The 14,855-nt window shown below is 39.4% G+C and overlaps 4 protein-coding genes across 6 annotated transcripts; 3 read left to right on the forward strand and 1 right to left on the reverse strand.

Annotated features, from left to right (window-relative positions):
* Nucleotides 1-442: 442 nt before the first annotated feature.
* On the forward strand, nucleotides 443-887 carry LOC143355012 (uncharacterized). The gene is made up of 2 exons (XM_076789449.1): nucleotides 443-778; nucleotides 825-887. The coding sequence occupies exons 1-2, from the start codon at nucleotides 443-445 to the stop codon at nucleotides 885-887; spliced, it is 399 nt and encodes a 132-aa protein (XP_076645564.1).
* A 78-nt stretch (nucleotides 888-965) lies between these two features.
* Nucleotides 966-1,601, forward strand: LOC143355013 (uncharacterized). Its single transcript, XM_076789450.1, has 3 exons — nucleotides 966-1,013; nucleotides 1,117-1,455; nucleotides 1,521-1,601. Exons 1-3 carry the CDS (start codon nucleotides 966-968, stop codon nucleotides 1,599-1,601), a joined length of 468 nt encoding a protein of 155 aa, XP_076645565.1.
* Nucleotides 1,602-9,148: 7,547 nt separating this feature from the next.
* LOC143354971 (CWF19-like protein 1) lies at nucleotides 9,149-11,246 on the forward strand. 3 transcript variants are annotated; one of them, XM_076789388.1, is made up of 4 exons: nucleotides 9,149-10,030; nucleotides 10,097-10,263; nucleotides 10,588-10,754; nucleotides 10,823-11,246. In XM_076789388.1, the coding sequence occupies exons 1-4, from the start codon at nucleotides 9,417-9,419 to the stop codon at nucleotides 11,120-11,122; spliced, it is 1,248 nt and encodes a 415-aa protein (XP_076645503.1). In that variant the 5' UTR covers nucleotides 9,149-9,416; the 3' UTR covers nucleotides 11,123-11,246. The 3 variants fall into 3 exon arrangements, with proteins under 3 accessions (XP_076645503.1, XP_076645502.1, XP_076645504.1); XM_076789389.1 differs by having other exon boundaries at nucleotides 9,186-9,211; nucleotides 9,836-10,030; nucleotides 10,097-10,754; XM_076789387.1 differs by having other exon boundaries at nucleotides 10,097-10,754.
* Nucleotides 11,105-12,444, reverse strand: LOC143354983 (putative methylthioribulose-1-phosphate dehydratase). The gene is made up of 5 exons (XM_076789417.1): nucleotides 12,230-12,444; nucleotides 12,057-12,151; nucleotides 11,710-11,978; nucleotides 11,436-11,637; nucleotides 11,105-11,363 (listed from the first exon to the last, which is right to left on the reverse strand). Exons 1-5 carry the CDS (start codon nucleotides 12,257-12,259, stop codon nucleotides 11,240-11,242), a joined length of 720 nt encoding a protein of 239 aa, XP_076645532.1. The 5' UTR covers nucleotides 12,260-12,444; the 3' UTR covers nucleotides 11,105-11,239.
* Nucleotides 12,445-14,855: the final 2,411 nt, after the last annotated feature.

Here is a 14,855-nt window from a genome sequence, read left to right on the forward strand (position 1 = left end):
GGGTTTCTTAGGCACGATCCAAATTAGCGATATGTAGGGTGAATCCGAATCTTCGATAATTTCTCGATCTAACATTTGTTTGATTTGTCTGATTTGTTTGTCTAATGTCATTTTATTGTTGGTGATTTTATTTTGGTATTGCTCCAGGAATGGAAGTCCAATTATACAGAAGGAGGAGAGAAAAAGAGAAAAGAGAGAAAAAGAAGGAGGAGAGAACGAAATGGGAAAGGGAACTGGAGGGGGTGAAGACGGAGAAGCAGGTATGGCAGGTGGTGAACAGGGAAAGAAAGAAGAGAGCTTGGATAGATGAAGGAATAAAGATGGAAGAATGGAATGAGTATTTCAGGGGGTTGTTGGGTGGGGTGGAACGGAGGGTAAGGATGGGGGGGGGGTAACAAGAAGAAGGCGGGACAGTGAAAGGGAAATAGAAAGAGGGGAGGTAATGAGGGTGATAAAGGGGTTGAAGGAGAACAAAGCGGCGGGTGGGGACGGGATAGGGAATGAGGTCTGGAAATATGGAGGGAGCGAGGTGGAAACGTGGTTGTGGAGGGTGTGCAATAGGGTATGGAAGGGGGAGGGCTGGGTGGAGGAGTGGTCGGAAGGGACAGTGATCTCCATTGCGAAGAAAAGGAATAGCAGAAAGGTGGAAGAGTACAGGGGGGGTACGCTGTTACAAACAGCGTACAAGGTATACGCAGCAATTCTGACGGAGAGGTTGAGGGAGGAGGTGGAGGGGAAAGGCTTGTTACCTGCGAGTCAGACGGGGTTCAGGAAGGGGGTGGGTGCGTAGACAATATATACGTGCTGAATTATCTGCTGAACAGGCAGGTGAGAAGAAAGGAAAGGAAGATGGTGATCTTCTTTGTGGATCTGAAGGCTGCATTTGATTCGGTGGTCAGGGAAGAGTATTGGTGAAAGCATTAAGGGAAAGGGGAGTAAGGGAAGGGCTGGTCGTGAGGTGTGAGATGTTGAAGAAGACGAGGAGTAAGGTTAGGGTGGGAGGGGAGGAGGGGGTAAGTTTTTGGTCGGTAAGGGGGGTAAGGCAGGGGTGCCCATTAAGCCCGTTGCTGTTCACGCTGTTGCTGGCGGATATGGACGGGGTGCTGGAGAAGGGAGGGTGGGGGGGGGAAATTAGGGGGAAGGAAAGTCTACACGCTGGCGTACGCGGACGACGTGGCCATGGTAGCAGAGGATGAGGAGGGGATGAGGGGTATGATGAGGGGGTTGGAGAGATATCTGGAAGATAGGAAGCTACAATTGAACGCGGAAAAGTCGAAGATGATGAGATGCAGAAGGGGTGGGGGCAGGTGGAAAAAGATCACATGGAGATGGAAGGGTAAGGTGCTGGAGAAGGTGTCAGAGTTTAGGTATCTGGGGTATATTATTATGAGGGATGGGGGGCAGAGGATGCACGTGGAGGATAGAATTAGGAAGGGGGCAGCGGTAATGGGACAAGTATGGGGGATTGGGAAGAGAAGGTTTGGAAACGACTGGGGAAGAAGAGTTTGGTTATTTGACAGGTTGGTGTGGTCGGTAATCAGTTACGGGATGGAAATTTGGGGATGGAGGGAATGGGTAGGGCTGGAGAGGTTGCAAGATAGATTTCTGAGATGGGTGCTAGGGGTAGAGAGGTGTACGCCGGGGTACATGGTAAGAGAAGAATTGCAGAGGGAGATGTTGAGAGGGAGGGCGGGGTTAAGGGCATGGGGCTACGAGAAAAAGCTGAGGGAGGGAAAAGGGGGGGAGTCAGCAAGGATGTGCTTGGAGCAGGTAAGGGGCAGGGGTAGAAGGGAGGGGAGGTAGATGGTTGGGAGAAAGAGAGAAGCCGTTTTTGGGAAGTGAGAGGATGGTTAGCGGAGGAGGCAGAGGTGATGATGCAGGAGAGGATAGAGGAGGTGAGTGGGGAGATAGTAAAAAGGGAAAGGAGGAAGCAGCAGGAGGAGAGATGGGAAAAGATAAGGAAAGCGAGATACAATGAGTGGTATGGGAGGGTCAAGGGAGAGGGGATACCAGGATATTTGAGGAAAGGGTGGGGAGAAAGCAGATGGCAAAGAGTAGCAAGATTTAGGTTGGGTAATGAGATGAGGGGCGGAAGGTACTGGATGGAGGAAGAGGAGAGAAGGTGTAGGGTATGTGGGTGGGGGATGGAAACATGGGAACATGTGTGGGAGCTGTGCTTGGGAGGGGATGGTGGGGGAGGTGTTAGGAGATGAAGGAGAGGGAGAGGTATGGTTGAGGAGGTTGGAGGAGTGGGGGGAAGGTGCGGGGGAGGGGGTAGAGTAGAGTAGTGCAAGGCATGAACGTACAAAAATGGCAAAAATGAATGCAGCCGGAAGAGGAGGTCCAGGGGGTAGGGGAAGGATGGGTGGGAGGTAGGGGATTGGGGAGTAGAAATGGATGTGAGTGTGTGAGATACAGCAGGAGCGTGGCGGTTTTTTTAGTTTTAAGAAGTCTCTCTCTCTCTCTCTTACCGAAATGTTTTAGGTTTTAGGATAAGTATAGATTAAGTTTAGTTTAAGATGTAGTAAGTAAGAGCGATAAGTAATTGGAATTGTAACCCCTAGGGGAACAATAAATGATATATATAATAGTGGAAAATCGTTTGGTACTACATGAAAGAAATGAATTTTGTCAAAGAGATTAAATGTGATTTTTCCTATACTAATGTGTTTATCATTACCCATGAGAAATGTCCATTCTTCGTTTACAATTTCGCGATCGGTAGAATGCTTTTCTTTTATTAAATTCAATCCTGCTCCGGTGTCGAGGAGGAATCGCCCGATATTTCAGTTTCTAAAATGGATTCGTATGAATCGCAATCTTTCTGATCGTAATCTAGTGCGTGTAATTCTTGGTTGGAAACTAGGTTTGTTCGCGGCGGCGGTTTTCTGTTGAGGCGAAACGCAAAAATTTTGGGACTGATTCGCGTAGTGCTGGTTGTCGATCTGCTGTTTATGCCTTTGTTTCTGGAATCTCGCTCCCACATTTCAGGCCTCTAGCTTTCGGTTACTCAGTTTGTTCGGATATACTAATACAGCAAGTTCATAGCGCAAATTTGTAACGTATGTTCTGACGACTTCCTTATCCAAAATGCTAAGAGAAGAGAGAAGAGAGCTATATTCGTTTAATTTCTGTCTAAAGCGAAGAGTATAACTCATCATACTTTTTGTTTTTCCTTGGATTACGTTATACAATTTATCTCTCGCGACGTTCGGTGAAACAGTTGGGAACACGCACAGTTCATCGTAACAATTAATTTGCAAATGCCGAATACATCTTTCCGCTCGATCAATGGTTTTAGTAGTGATTATCGTATCAAGTAAAATATCCGGTTCGTAACAACGAGATCTAGCGCACTTAACAATTCGTATAAAATCTTCAACCCCGGAGTCATCCGGCTTTCTGAGAGGCTTTATAGTGTCGACTAGGTCTTTGGCTTTTTTAAGCCCATGTTCCTCATACCTGAACTCTATATTGTCATCAACCTGGTCGGAATTCTATCGAGATGTATCTGGTGACTCTCGTCGTCCGTGAGTATTGGTTTCAGAGCTTTTTGAAATGTCAGAATCTTTTGTCTCCTTTTGTCATTTTCTGTTACCAACATCACGGTATTTTCCGTAATTTTTTCCTGAGTACCACAATGGTTTCTTCGAGGGGATTGGACATTTTGGTAACAGTTGTGGGTAAGGGTTCTTAGTCACTTGTGCAATGACAGGAGGAGGATTTCGGTATTTATTGAAAGCCAGTGTTTCGGCTTACCCTGATTTTATTTTCTTGGTCGGTACACAATGTCTTATTGGTTCAAAGGTGTCCTGAGTCATTCTAGTCGTTACAAGTTAGAGTTCCTGGCACCCTCCTAATTAGTCTACGGATCGGATCGCCGGGGTGGAGTTAATGGGTATACCCAGACCCCTGGCCAAAAATACATGAATCTGGGAAAATTCGGAGGAATGTCTTTCAGATTTTCCCATACCCCCACTGCCATTTATAACCAAATTCGACTATATAAAGAGTTTCAGCTTGCCCATAAGCGGGTTAGTACGAAACTGAAAACGGAGCACACACACGAAAGCGACACACATCATGAGATCGGGTTCATAGTCCCCTTCGATCAGTCCTAAAAACGTTACAAACCGTTATTCTCAAAGCAAGTTAACTCGATGCATCAAAACCGAGAGTTTAGTAACAGAAGTATTCGCGACAATAAATTACACTTCAATAACTGTAGATACCTACTGTGTTTCTTATAAAGAATATGTTGTGTTCTTATCAGATATATGAGAGTCATTAATCTCATATACTCATCCTTTTAAACTCCAGTGCCTAGTATTCTTCCCGCTACGACACACCTTTACTGCTCGAGGTGTATCAGTATCCGTAAACGTTCCGAGAGCCGATTTCCGAATACCTTCCGCTCACCCATCCCGTGACATTTTGTGATAAACCAGATATCGGCTAGTTCACGACTGTCCCGTGTAAACGAACAAACCTCGGTCCACGCATAAACCGCCTAGTCCTTGACTCGTAACAACTGGATTACCACATCATAAAAAAAAGGGCACGAATATCGCGAACCGCGACGTACGCTAAATATTTACGTGCCGCGAGTAACTACTCTCCATGGCCTGCGCCGTCGAATTCTCAACTATAAATGAACCGCCCGACGACGAACTGCCCGAACCAGTGGACATCGCGTGAAGCAGTTCTCCGAAGATCATCTCAAAGTATCCACTAGTCGTGGCCGTGCGGCAGTTCGACTTCCCGGGTTTATCCGGTGCGAGCGTTTTGGAGGACTTCCACCGGGTATATCTAAGAAGCCTCTCCAAGTCCACGGCTGTATTAGGCCTTTACCCCGGCGAAGCTCTCTTTCTCCGCAGGAACGGCCCGAGCCGTGGACACATTTACTTATGTAATGAACCATGAAAGTTACTTCCCATTAGAATTATATTAACGGAAAATTAGTGTAAGTATGATCCGAATGTTATCGTGTTTGGTATCATTTTAATCAGAAAAATTCCACAAATATATTGGTAAAAGTCTCGTAAAAAAATAATTCATAATAAAAAGTTTATGTTTTGATTTAAAGGCCTGAACTCACACCAGTCTTTCATCTTTCCCGAACGCTTCGTCTGTTTGACGTCTTACAGACATTCATAAATGTTAATTAATAAGTTCACTAATAAATAAATTTAAATAAATAAAGCAATATTTTAATTAAACAAAATAATTGTTATTGTTACTACTTATTATAATAATCAAAATATACATTAAAATTAAAATTGAAATTGAAATTGAAATTGAAATTGAAATTAAATTTAAACATTACAATAAAGATTAAACATTACAATTAAAACTAAACATTAAAATTAAACATTTGTGGTATCGGGAATATGCGGGCACCCGGTACATAGTTTTAAGATATAGACTTTAGGTGTAGACTTTAGAGACACTTAGAACAGGCATGCAGCGAAGGCCGGAAAAAGGCCATAAAAAGGGAAAGCGACAGTGACCAGCGTTAGATTGCGAGCGACGATGGGCCTTCGGCCCATTGACGATGTTCATGCCCATATTTGGGCATGGTGAAAACTCCGGAAGGGGCGAGCGTGGGGATGAACCGAGTCTTGCGAGATGAGGGATGAGTGAGTCGTAGCAGTAGTCGTTGTCTGGTAGTCGTAGTCGTTGTCTGAGAGTCGTGTCCGAAAGTTGTAGAGTAAGTTGTAGGAAGTTGAGGGTTTTAGTTGTATAGTTGTCATCGTGTAGTTTAGATTAACAGTTAGTAGCTAAGCGCGCATCTATTGTACACTTAAGTTTATTTCTTTTCGGTTCCTTAAATAAATAATTAATTATACGTGATACCACACATTAACCATTAAAATTAAAATTAAACATTTGTAACGTAAGGATTGCGGTGGATGCATACAGAACGCATGCATACAGACAATATATACAGAAATCGATATAAAATGCGGAACATTTTGCAAGCGTAGTCGGCCTGGCCGTTCGACGTGCCGGTCGTTGGGTGTAACATAATGGAGGGTCAGGTACATCGGTGAGACAATAGTAATGCAATGTCATAATTTTTTCGTTTTTCATTATCTATTCATGAAACTTCTCTCAACACATTCATGTCATTTTCCTGATAAAATTGACACCAAACATGATATAATTTGGATCATATTTACTAGGCATTCGTACATTCGTGCGAGGCGGCGATGTTTCAGACTTCAGAGAATGACTGTGTTTTGCACTGAGGTTACAGGAAAGTTCTTTCGTCTTCGGCGGGACAGTGTCGTGGAAGGGCTAATTTATGACACCCTCCAGTGTCAATGTCACGGCACGGCCCATCGGCGCAAGATGCTAATTCGCAACAGATTGCTTTCGACCATTAGAGTAATAGAAATCAAATTTTTACTGAAAATATTTAGAATGCGTTCTCTTCTATCTAGAGATAAAAACCAGAAAAAATCAATTGTTTAAATAGAGTTTGTCAAACTATTTGTTACATTTCGTAAACAATAATTTTTATTCTTTTCAAAAACTATATAACGAAGTTTAACGTTAATTTTCAACATTATAAACAATTTTGCGACAACACATTTTTACGACTGTACACTGAACCGGAGTATAATATAAAGGAATATATAAAATCCCGTTCTTTACAGATCACATCTAGTTATTTACATAAATCTAGGAAATAGTTGTTATTGCATAATTATTTTCAATAAGGGTTATACAAATTCTGAATCAACATTACTCATTACTCATTATATCCATTTCACTCAATATATTAAAATGCTTGATAATATCGATGTGCTGATCTTCCCGCTGTAAACTCGCATCATGTCCTTTCACGCCTGATTTTATTTCGAGCCGTTCGCTTCGTTGCGAGCCGCTCGCATCGGTGCGGATAGTTCGCATCGTGCGAGCCGCTCGCTTCGTGTGAATACTCGACTCGACTCGAGCCGAGCTCGGCTCGCATAAGCGAGCTTGGTTGCAGGCACCGACGAGATATATATAAAGACTGCCAGCCTTACGGGAGAATGTGTCGCTCGAAAAATGCGGTGTTTTCTACCGCCCTCTACGATAGATTTTGGCTGGAGTAAGAAACAGAAGGCCAATGACGGTATTTCGTCGGTGCAGAAGACCACTAAGGAAATTCTCGTCGTTGAAAAGGTGAATCATCACGGACCCATATCGATTATCAAATGTTACATTCTCCGACCAGAGTTGGGCAAAATATTTATCTAAATAAAAATTTCGAATAACGAATAAAAGATAAAAAAAATTTTTATTTCCTTATTCGAAGGTTCGAATAAAAAAAGTATCTTTATTCGACGAGTATCGAATAAATAATTTTATTCGACGAAAATTTATCCGACGAAAAAAGATTATTCTTTTTATTCGAAGCGGATTTATTCGAACTTCGAATAATTTTTTCATCTTTTATCTGTATCTTCTATTCGAAGGCTTCTTCGAATAAAGCTTCGAATAACTTTTGCCGAGCGCCGAGCTTCAAAGACCCAGCGACGACAGACGACATACAATGTAAGCGGATGGTGAATCGCGCACGTATGAAAGTTTAAATTTTTAGATTTTTCAATATACCCTCATAAAATTGTGACGAGCGAATGCAGGGGATTTTTCTGATGAAAATGAGGTCAAATTCGAGTGCAATCGAACAAGTTTCACTGATACGTAATGTTACGATAAAAATTACAATCTCATTAAAGACAGTTCAAATGATGTCGTGTTTGGACTCATTTTGATCGGGACAAGCTCTACAACTCATTCGTCTTAACAATATTGTTCTGATTAAAAACATAAAAGCATAAATTGCCAATAATGCACGATTCTCCATCTGCTTACATTGTATGCCGTTTGTCAGTCGCTGGGTCTTTGAAGTTCGGCTCTCGTCGGGCCTCGTTGCTGTTTATTCGAAGCCTTCGAATAAAAGATATAGATAAAAGATGAAAAAATTATTCCAAGTTCGAATAAATCCGCTTCGAATAAAAAAAAATTATCTTTATTCATCGGATAAATTCTCGTCGAATAAAATTATTTATTCGACGAAGATACTTTTTTTATTCGAACCTTCGAATAACGAATAAAGTTAAAGTATCTTTTATTCGAATCGTTATTTAAATAATTTGTTATCTAAATAGTGCCCAACTATGTCTGGAAGTAGCGCATTCGATTCCCGGTTCGGCGAGGCGCATATTTTGCTATAACTTTTGAACTAAAAAAGATATCAAAGTGAAATTTAAGCTGAAAAAATGAAAAAGAATCGGGTTTAATGGTATGTACTGAAATATATTTTGTATTTTTAAATAATTGGTTTTGTTTTTTTAAATTTAATTACCCTTAAAAAATGTTCAAAACTAGTTATTATAAATATTGTTGTTCAATCTTTTATCAATCCCAAATAATTAAATTTATTAGAATATATATGCTGCAAATGAAAAGCAATATCAGAAGTAGATTGAATAGGTAGCTATTAAATAGTCAAATGAAATTAGTGATATCAACGTCGTATTTTATTAAATTAAATTTAAACTACATTCTTACTTTTGGCTAATATTGAACTAATTTAATTTCTTATAATTATGTTATTACACTGTTGTAGTTGTAATTGCACAGGGAAGAAGACTGATGTAGTAGAAAGAACAAGAAAAAAGTGTTTAACGAAAAAAAAATCATTCCATGCGGGATTCGATGCGGGACCAAAATATTCTCAGCCGGAGACGTTACGTTATTATTATTATTACATTACGTCTCCTTCGATGCACTCGCGTGTCAGCCGTAATGGAATTAAGAGGAAACAACATTCTTTTGTTTCATTCATCATATGAATCCTCGACATGAGATTTAAAATTATATCAGCAACAGCGCCATTGTAGAATATCGGTTCCACAATATTAGTTCTGGATGATACGGTAGGATGTGACACGGAATGGTACGGGGGCTCTAGAGCCCCCCGAGCGTGAGACAGAAAAATACATTGGGTGATTTGTCTACTCCTATACCTCGTCTGTGACGGTATCTCGAATCCATAGTATATATATATATCAGTGACGTGACCCCACAAAAGTGGGACACGAAAATGCATTGCATGATAGGTCTATCATCTATCCTATACCTCGTCTGTGCTTATACCTCGTCTGTGATTTGGGCTAGTGAATCGAAGCCGTCGGTGTAAACAAATGTCTTCACCGTTATTGTCTATTAAGCATAGTAAAATGTCAATAGCATAAAACTTTGTATTTATAAGAGTAAAGAATACTAATGAACAGTAACAAAAAATAGCTACGGCTGGACAAATAGTAAATTCTGTACATAAACGTAGTGTTCTAAGATTTTCTGCGTTTTTCCAGTTGAGGTTATACATATATAAATATATATACATTTATATCCTCAAAATGAATGAAAAACAGAAGGTGTTAATTTGTGGAGACGTAGAAGGTCATTTCAAGTTTTTGTTCAATAAAGTCGAGGCCATCAATAAAAAGAGCGGTCCCTTTGATTTCTTACTATGCGTGGGAAATTTTTTCGGAGAAGATAATGTTGAACTCGAGGTTTATAAAAATGCTGCTAAACATATTTCAGTCCCAACTTATATTATTGGCGCAAATAGGGAGTCAGATTTAAAGAATTATCCAGATGAAGATGGTTGCGAAATATGTCATAATCTTACATATTTAGGAAAGCGGGGTGTATACACTGCTACATCAGGGCTCAAAATAGCCTATGTCAGTGGTACAGAAAGTGATTCTTCTGAATTAAAACCTATTTGTTTCAATGAGAGCGATGTTGTGTCAATTAAAAATTCTTGCTTAAGAGGTCAGCCTAGTTTTCGTGGAATTGACATATTGTTGACATCTCCTTGGCCTGCTGGAGTTACAAATCTGGATCCAAATAAACCAAATTTTACTTATCAGGGTTCAAAATTAATTGCATGGCTGGCTGCGCAAGTAAAGCCAAGATATCATGTATCAGCATTAGAAGGAATCCATTATGAAAGACCACCATATAGGTAAAGATAAGAGTTGCTTAGTATAAGATGACAATTTACTTATAAGAACAATGTGTTACTTTTTAGGAATCAAAGTCAGCAGGATGGCAACATTGAAATAGCAACAAGATTTATAGCACTTGCACCTGTAGTGAATACTCAAAAGAAGAAATGGTTGTATGCACTAAATTTGACACCTGTCGATAGAACACGTTTGTCTGATTTGGTCATGAAAACAACGGATGAAACAAAAAGTCCTTATCCTAAGTCAATGTTATCAAATCAACCTAGTGCACAAAGAGAAGAGCCAACGAAATGCACACAATACTTTTATGATATGGAATCCAAAGACACTACAAAAAGATTGAAACATTCAGAAGGACGTAATAAAAGAGCAAAACCAGAATTTGATCAAGCAAAATGCTGGTTCTGCTTGTCCAGTCCTGAAGTTTCTAAACATTTGGTAATATCGGTTGGAACAGAAAATTATGTTGCTCTTGCTCGAGGCGGACTAGTTGAAGAACACTTTTTAATTTTACCAATAACGCATCACCAAAGTCTTTCTATTTTACCACAAGATGTGAAAGAAGAAATGGATCGATATAAAAATGCTATTGCAAAATACTATGGTACTGTAGATAAAGTACCTGTATTCTTTGAGCGAAATTATAAAACTTCTCATTGTCAGTTGCAAGTTATACCTGTTCACAAAAATCTAGCACCTGCTTTGAAGGAAACATTTATGGTAAATTGTTGTGTTACTATTCTCTGATAAATGCTAATTAATGTTGTACTTTAATTTACTATTTTTAGGAAATGGCGGAGTGTAATAATTTCAAAATTGTTGAACTACCACTACATTCAGATTTGCAGCAAATTGCAAAACCAGGTGTATTGTATTTTTATGTAGAATTGCCGAATGGAGAAAAATTGTATTATAGAATCAAAAAAGATTTTCCACTCCAATTTGGAAGAGAAGTATTAGCAGCTGATAGAATATTGGATATCAGTGACAGAATTGACTGGAAAGATTGTCAAATGACCAAGGAAGAAGAAATTGAACTGGCAAATAGAATTAGAAAAGAGTTTCAACCATTTGATTTAGATATATGAAATTGTATAAAGAATCAACAAATTTATATTGTAATATATGTATATAAATTGATACATGAATTTTTTCTTAAAATATGTAACAAAAATAATTCTTTATAATGAAGAACGAGACTACTGTTATTCATTTAGTGTTCCATTTTTTTGGTACAATAATTCATAATCTCCTGGAGTTGCTAGAGGATCTAATCCATCCTTTTTCATTTGCAGTGCTATGTCAAACAAGTAATCATAACATTCCGTCCTATAAAATATATATAAAACATTATCATAAGGAAAAAATATAGTACAGTCATGAGAAATTAATAGTACGTACATAGTCTTTGCATGTTGCCATGAATCGCCCCAAACATAAATTCCATGTCTTCTTACTAATACAGCACATGTTTCTGGATAAGCAACAATGGTTTTATCTAATTCGTCTCTTAAGTCCTCTTCAAATGGTGTATTTTCAATTATAGGGACTACGAGTTCTTCATCATAGCGATATGCTCTCCCTAATTTCTGATTTTTTATGCCTATTACAATTTTTAGTATATTTTTACAGATGTTGACATATACACTCATATAATATTTAAATAAATTTATACCTTTTATCATTTCAAGATGAGTGATACGAAATTCTTTTCCAGGCCAATGCAATGTAACCATCACAGCAAATTTCGAATGAGTATGAATTACAGCTCCTGCATTTCTTCTCAAATATGCACACATAAATAATGGAGTACATTGTGATTTTTTCAATTTTTTGTCCGATGGTGGTAATTCTAAATCCGTCCCATTAATATCTTGTACAAACATCTCATCTGTACAGATACGTTCCTTTTGGACACCAGATGGTGCAATATATATTTTGTCTCTACAAAAAAATATCATTTTAATAATACATGTAATATTATATTATATGGATAATGATAAATGCATAAATATGACTAACCCATGTTTAATAGATATGCCCCCACCAGTACCAGTGACCCATCCGAGATTATAAAATTGCCTACATAATTCAGGAATTAGATTTCTTGGGTGTTCCTGTAAGATAGAACAATTTATATAACAATGTATGAATTTTGTAATAGCAATATGTACTGTCAAATGTTTTTAATATACCTGATCATATTCTAAATCAATCGAAGACATTTTTCACTGTTCTAACAGTTCTGCAATGAATTCCGTATTATATTTCATGAACTTTTTATCAAATTCTTATCAGTTTTACTCGGTAATCACGAGCGCGGTAACGCGGTATACTGTTTACATATACCCATAGACATCAGTGTAAAAGAATCTGTTTGTGACAGTTGCACAGTTGCACTGAGACTGCCTAACTGTGGTATGTTGTATATATATGTACTACCACTCCGCTACGTCATATATACTTGTAAATATACGTCAAATATACATATTTTCAGCATACAATTGCATATCCAATATACCATGATCAAAGGAAATAGAATCAAATACAATCAAAATAAGTGGAAACAGATCTTTTCTGCTGGAAATATTGGCGACTCTCCCCTGGGGCAGTGACGAGATATTGTGCGGGCTTTTTTGGGCATGTGTGTTCAGTGCAGTAACATATTTATATTGTGGCCAGAGAGGACATGAGATTGCTCACGCTTAGGGTTTTAGTGTCCCCACTTTTTAGCCTGGACCAGAACCTGCATCATCTTTTAGGCTGGATCAGAGCCTACATAGAAGACCCTCTTTTAAGGGCCAGTTTTCCTACGTAGCCTTGAGTCGCCACGCTCCAAACAGGAACTAGGAGAAGCTTCCTAGCGATCTTCACGCTACAAACGGCCGCTAGGAGAAGCTCAAATGACAGTGTGTGTGCCGTGTGCGTGTGCCATGGTATGCCCCACACAACGCTAGATCCGCAAGAACGAAAAAGATTGCAAGGGTTCGGGAGGCGGCAAATCATTGTTCGATAATGCAAAGATGGGGCTTTCCAGGGGTGAAAAGCGTTAGATAAAAGATAAATCTAGAGCGCTCGCGAACGAACAGGTCCTACTTTTGCGTTTTCTAGGCGTAATTTGCAATATTCGGCAGAATGTAGATATAAGGACACATTTTCTTAAATAACCGGGTTCTTATTGAGAATGTTGACGGCGAGCGCTCTAGCGGTGACATATACAATGTCAATGCAACGCCTATTATATTGTATAATTACGTATTAAACAAAGGATTTGCCGCCCCCGAAAAACCATCCCACAGCTATTATTTTGCTCAAATATAGTTCCGGCATTTTTCGCTACGAGCGCTGTATTCTCTTTCCGATCATTGTCGTCGTCAGCAGTCACTATGCTCGAATGAGAGTCGTGCGGCACACTCACACACCGCCAGGTCGACGTGTACGTGTACCGATGAGAATAGCAAGTGTCCGGGATGCCGCGAATCATTCCTCGATAATGCAAAGATGGGGCTTATCAGTAGTCAAAAGCGCTAGATAAAAGTTAAATCTAGAGCGCTCGCCATCAAACAGGTCCGACTCTTGCATTTTCGAGCAACATTTTGCATTACTCGGTCGCATGGTGCCTGCCGTAGCTTCGTTCGAACAGCCGTGCCTCGGCACACTCACACACCGCTAGGTCGGCGTGTACGTGTACCGATGAGAATAGCAAGGGTCCGGGATGCCGCGAATCATTTCTCGATAATGCAAAGATGGGGCTTATCAGTAGTCAAAACCGCTAGATAAAAGATAAATCTAGAGCGCTCGCCATCAAACAGGTTCGACTCTTGCATTTTCGAGCAACATTTTGCATTATTCGGTCGCATGGTGCCTACCGTAGCTTCGTTCGAACAGTCGTGCCTCGGCACACTCACACACCGCTAGGTCGGCGTGTACGTGTACCTACGAGAATCACAAGGGTCCGGGATGCCGCGATTCATTGCTCGATAATGCAAAATGGCAGAGTTGGGCAAAATATTTATCTAAATAAAAATTTCGAATAACTAGTAAAAGATAAAAAAATTTTTATTCCTTATTCGAAAGTTCCAGTAAAGAAAGTATCTTTATTTGATGTGTATCGAATAATTTTATTCGACGAAAAAAGATAATTTTTTTTATTCGAAGCGGATTTATTCAAACTTCGAATAATTTTTTCATCTTTTATCTGTATTTTCTATTCGAAGGCTTCTAATAAATCTTCAAATTACTTTTACCGAGCGCGGAGCTTCAAAGAACCAGCGACGACAGACGACATACAATGTAAGCGGATGGAGAATCGCGCACATATGAAAGTTTAAACTTTTAGATTTTTCAATATATCCTCATGAAATTGTGACGAGCGAATGGAGGGGATGTTCCTGATGAAAATAAGGTCAAATTCGAGTGTAATCGAACAAGTTTCACTGATACGTAATGTTACAATAAAAATTACAATCTAATTAAAGACAGTCCAAATGATGTCGTGTTTGCACTCATTTTGATCGGAACAAGCTCTACAACTCATTCGTATAAACAATATTGTTCTGATTAAAAATGTAAAAGCATAAATTGCCAATAATGCTCGATTCTCCATCTGCTTACATTGTAGGCTGTTTGGCAGTGGCTGGGTCTTCGACGTTCGGCGCTCTCGGTCCTCCGGTCCGACCGGTTTATTCGTCGAGCTGGCAAAAGTTAGCCGAAGATTTATTCGAAGCCTTCGAATATATCTACAATTAAAAATATTAAACACAGTCCAATTTGTACCGCGTTTAGTGTCATTTTAATCAGAAGAATGCCACGAATTTGTTG

The sequence above is a fragment of the Halictus rubicundus genome, chromosome 6 (genome assembly GCF_050948215.1).
Source record: "Halictus rubicundus isolate RS-2024b chromosome 6, iyHalRubi1_principal, whole genome shotgun sequence".
Taxonomy (NCBI): Eukaryota; Metazoa; Arthropoda; class Insecta; order Hymenoptera; family Halictidae; genus Halictus; species Halictus rubicundus.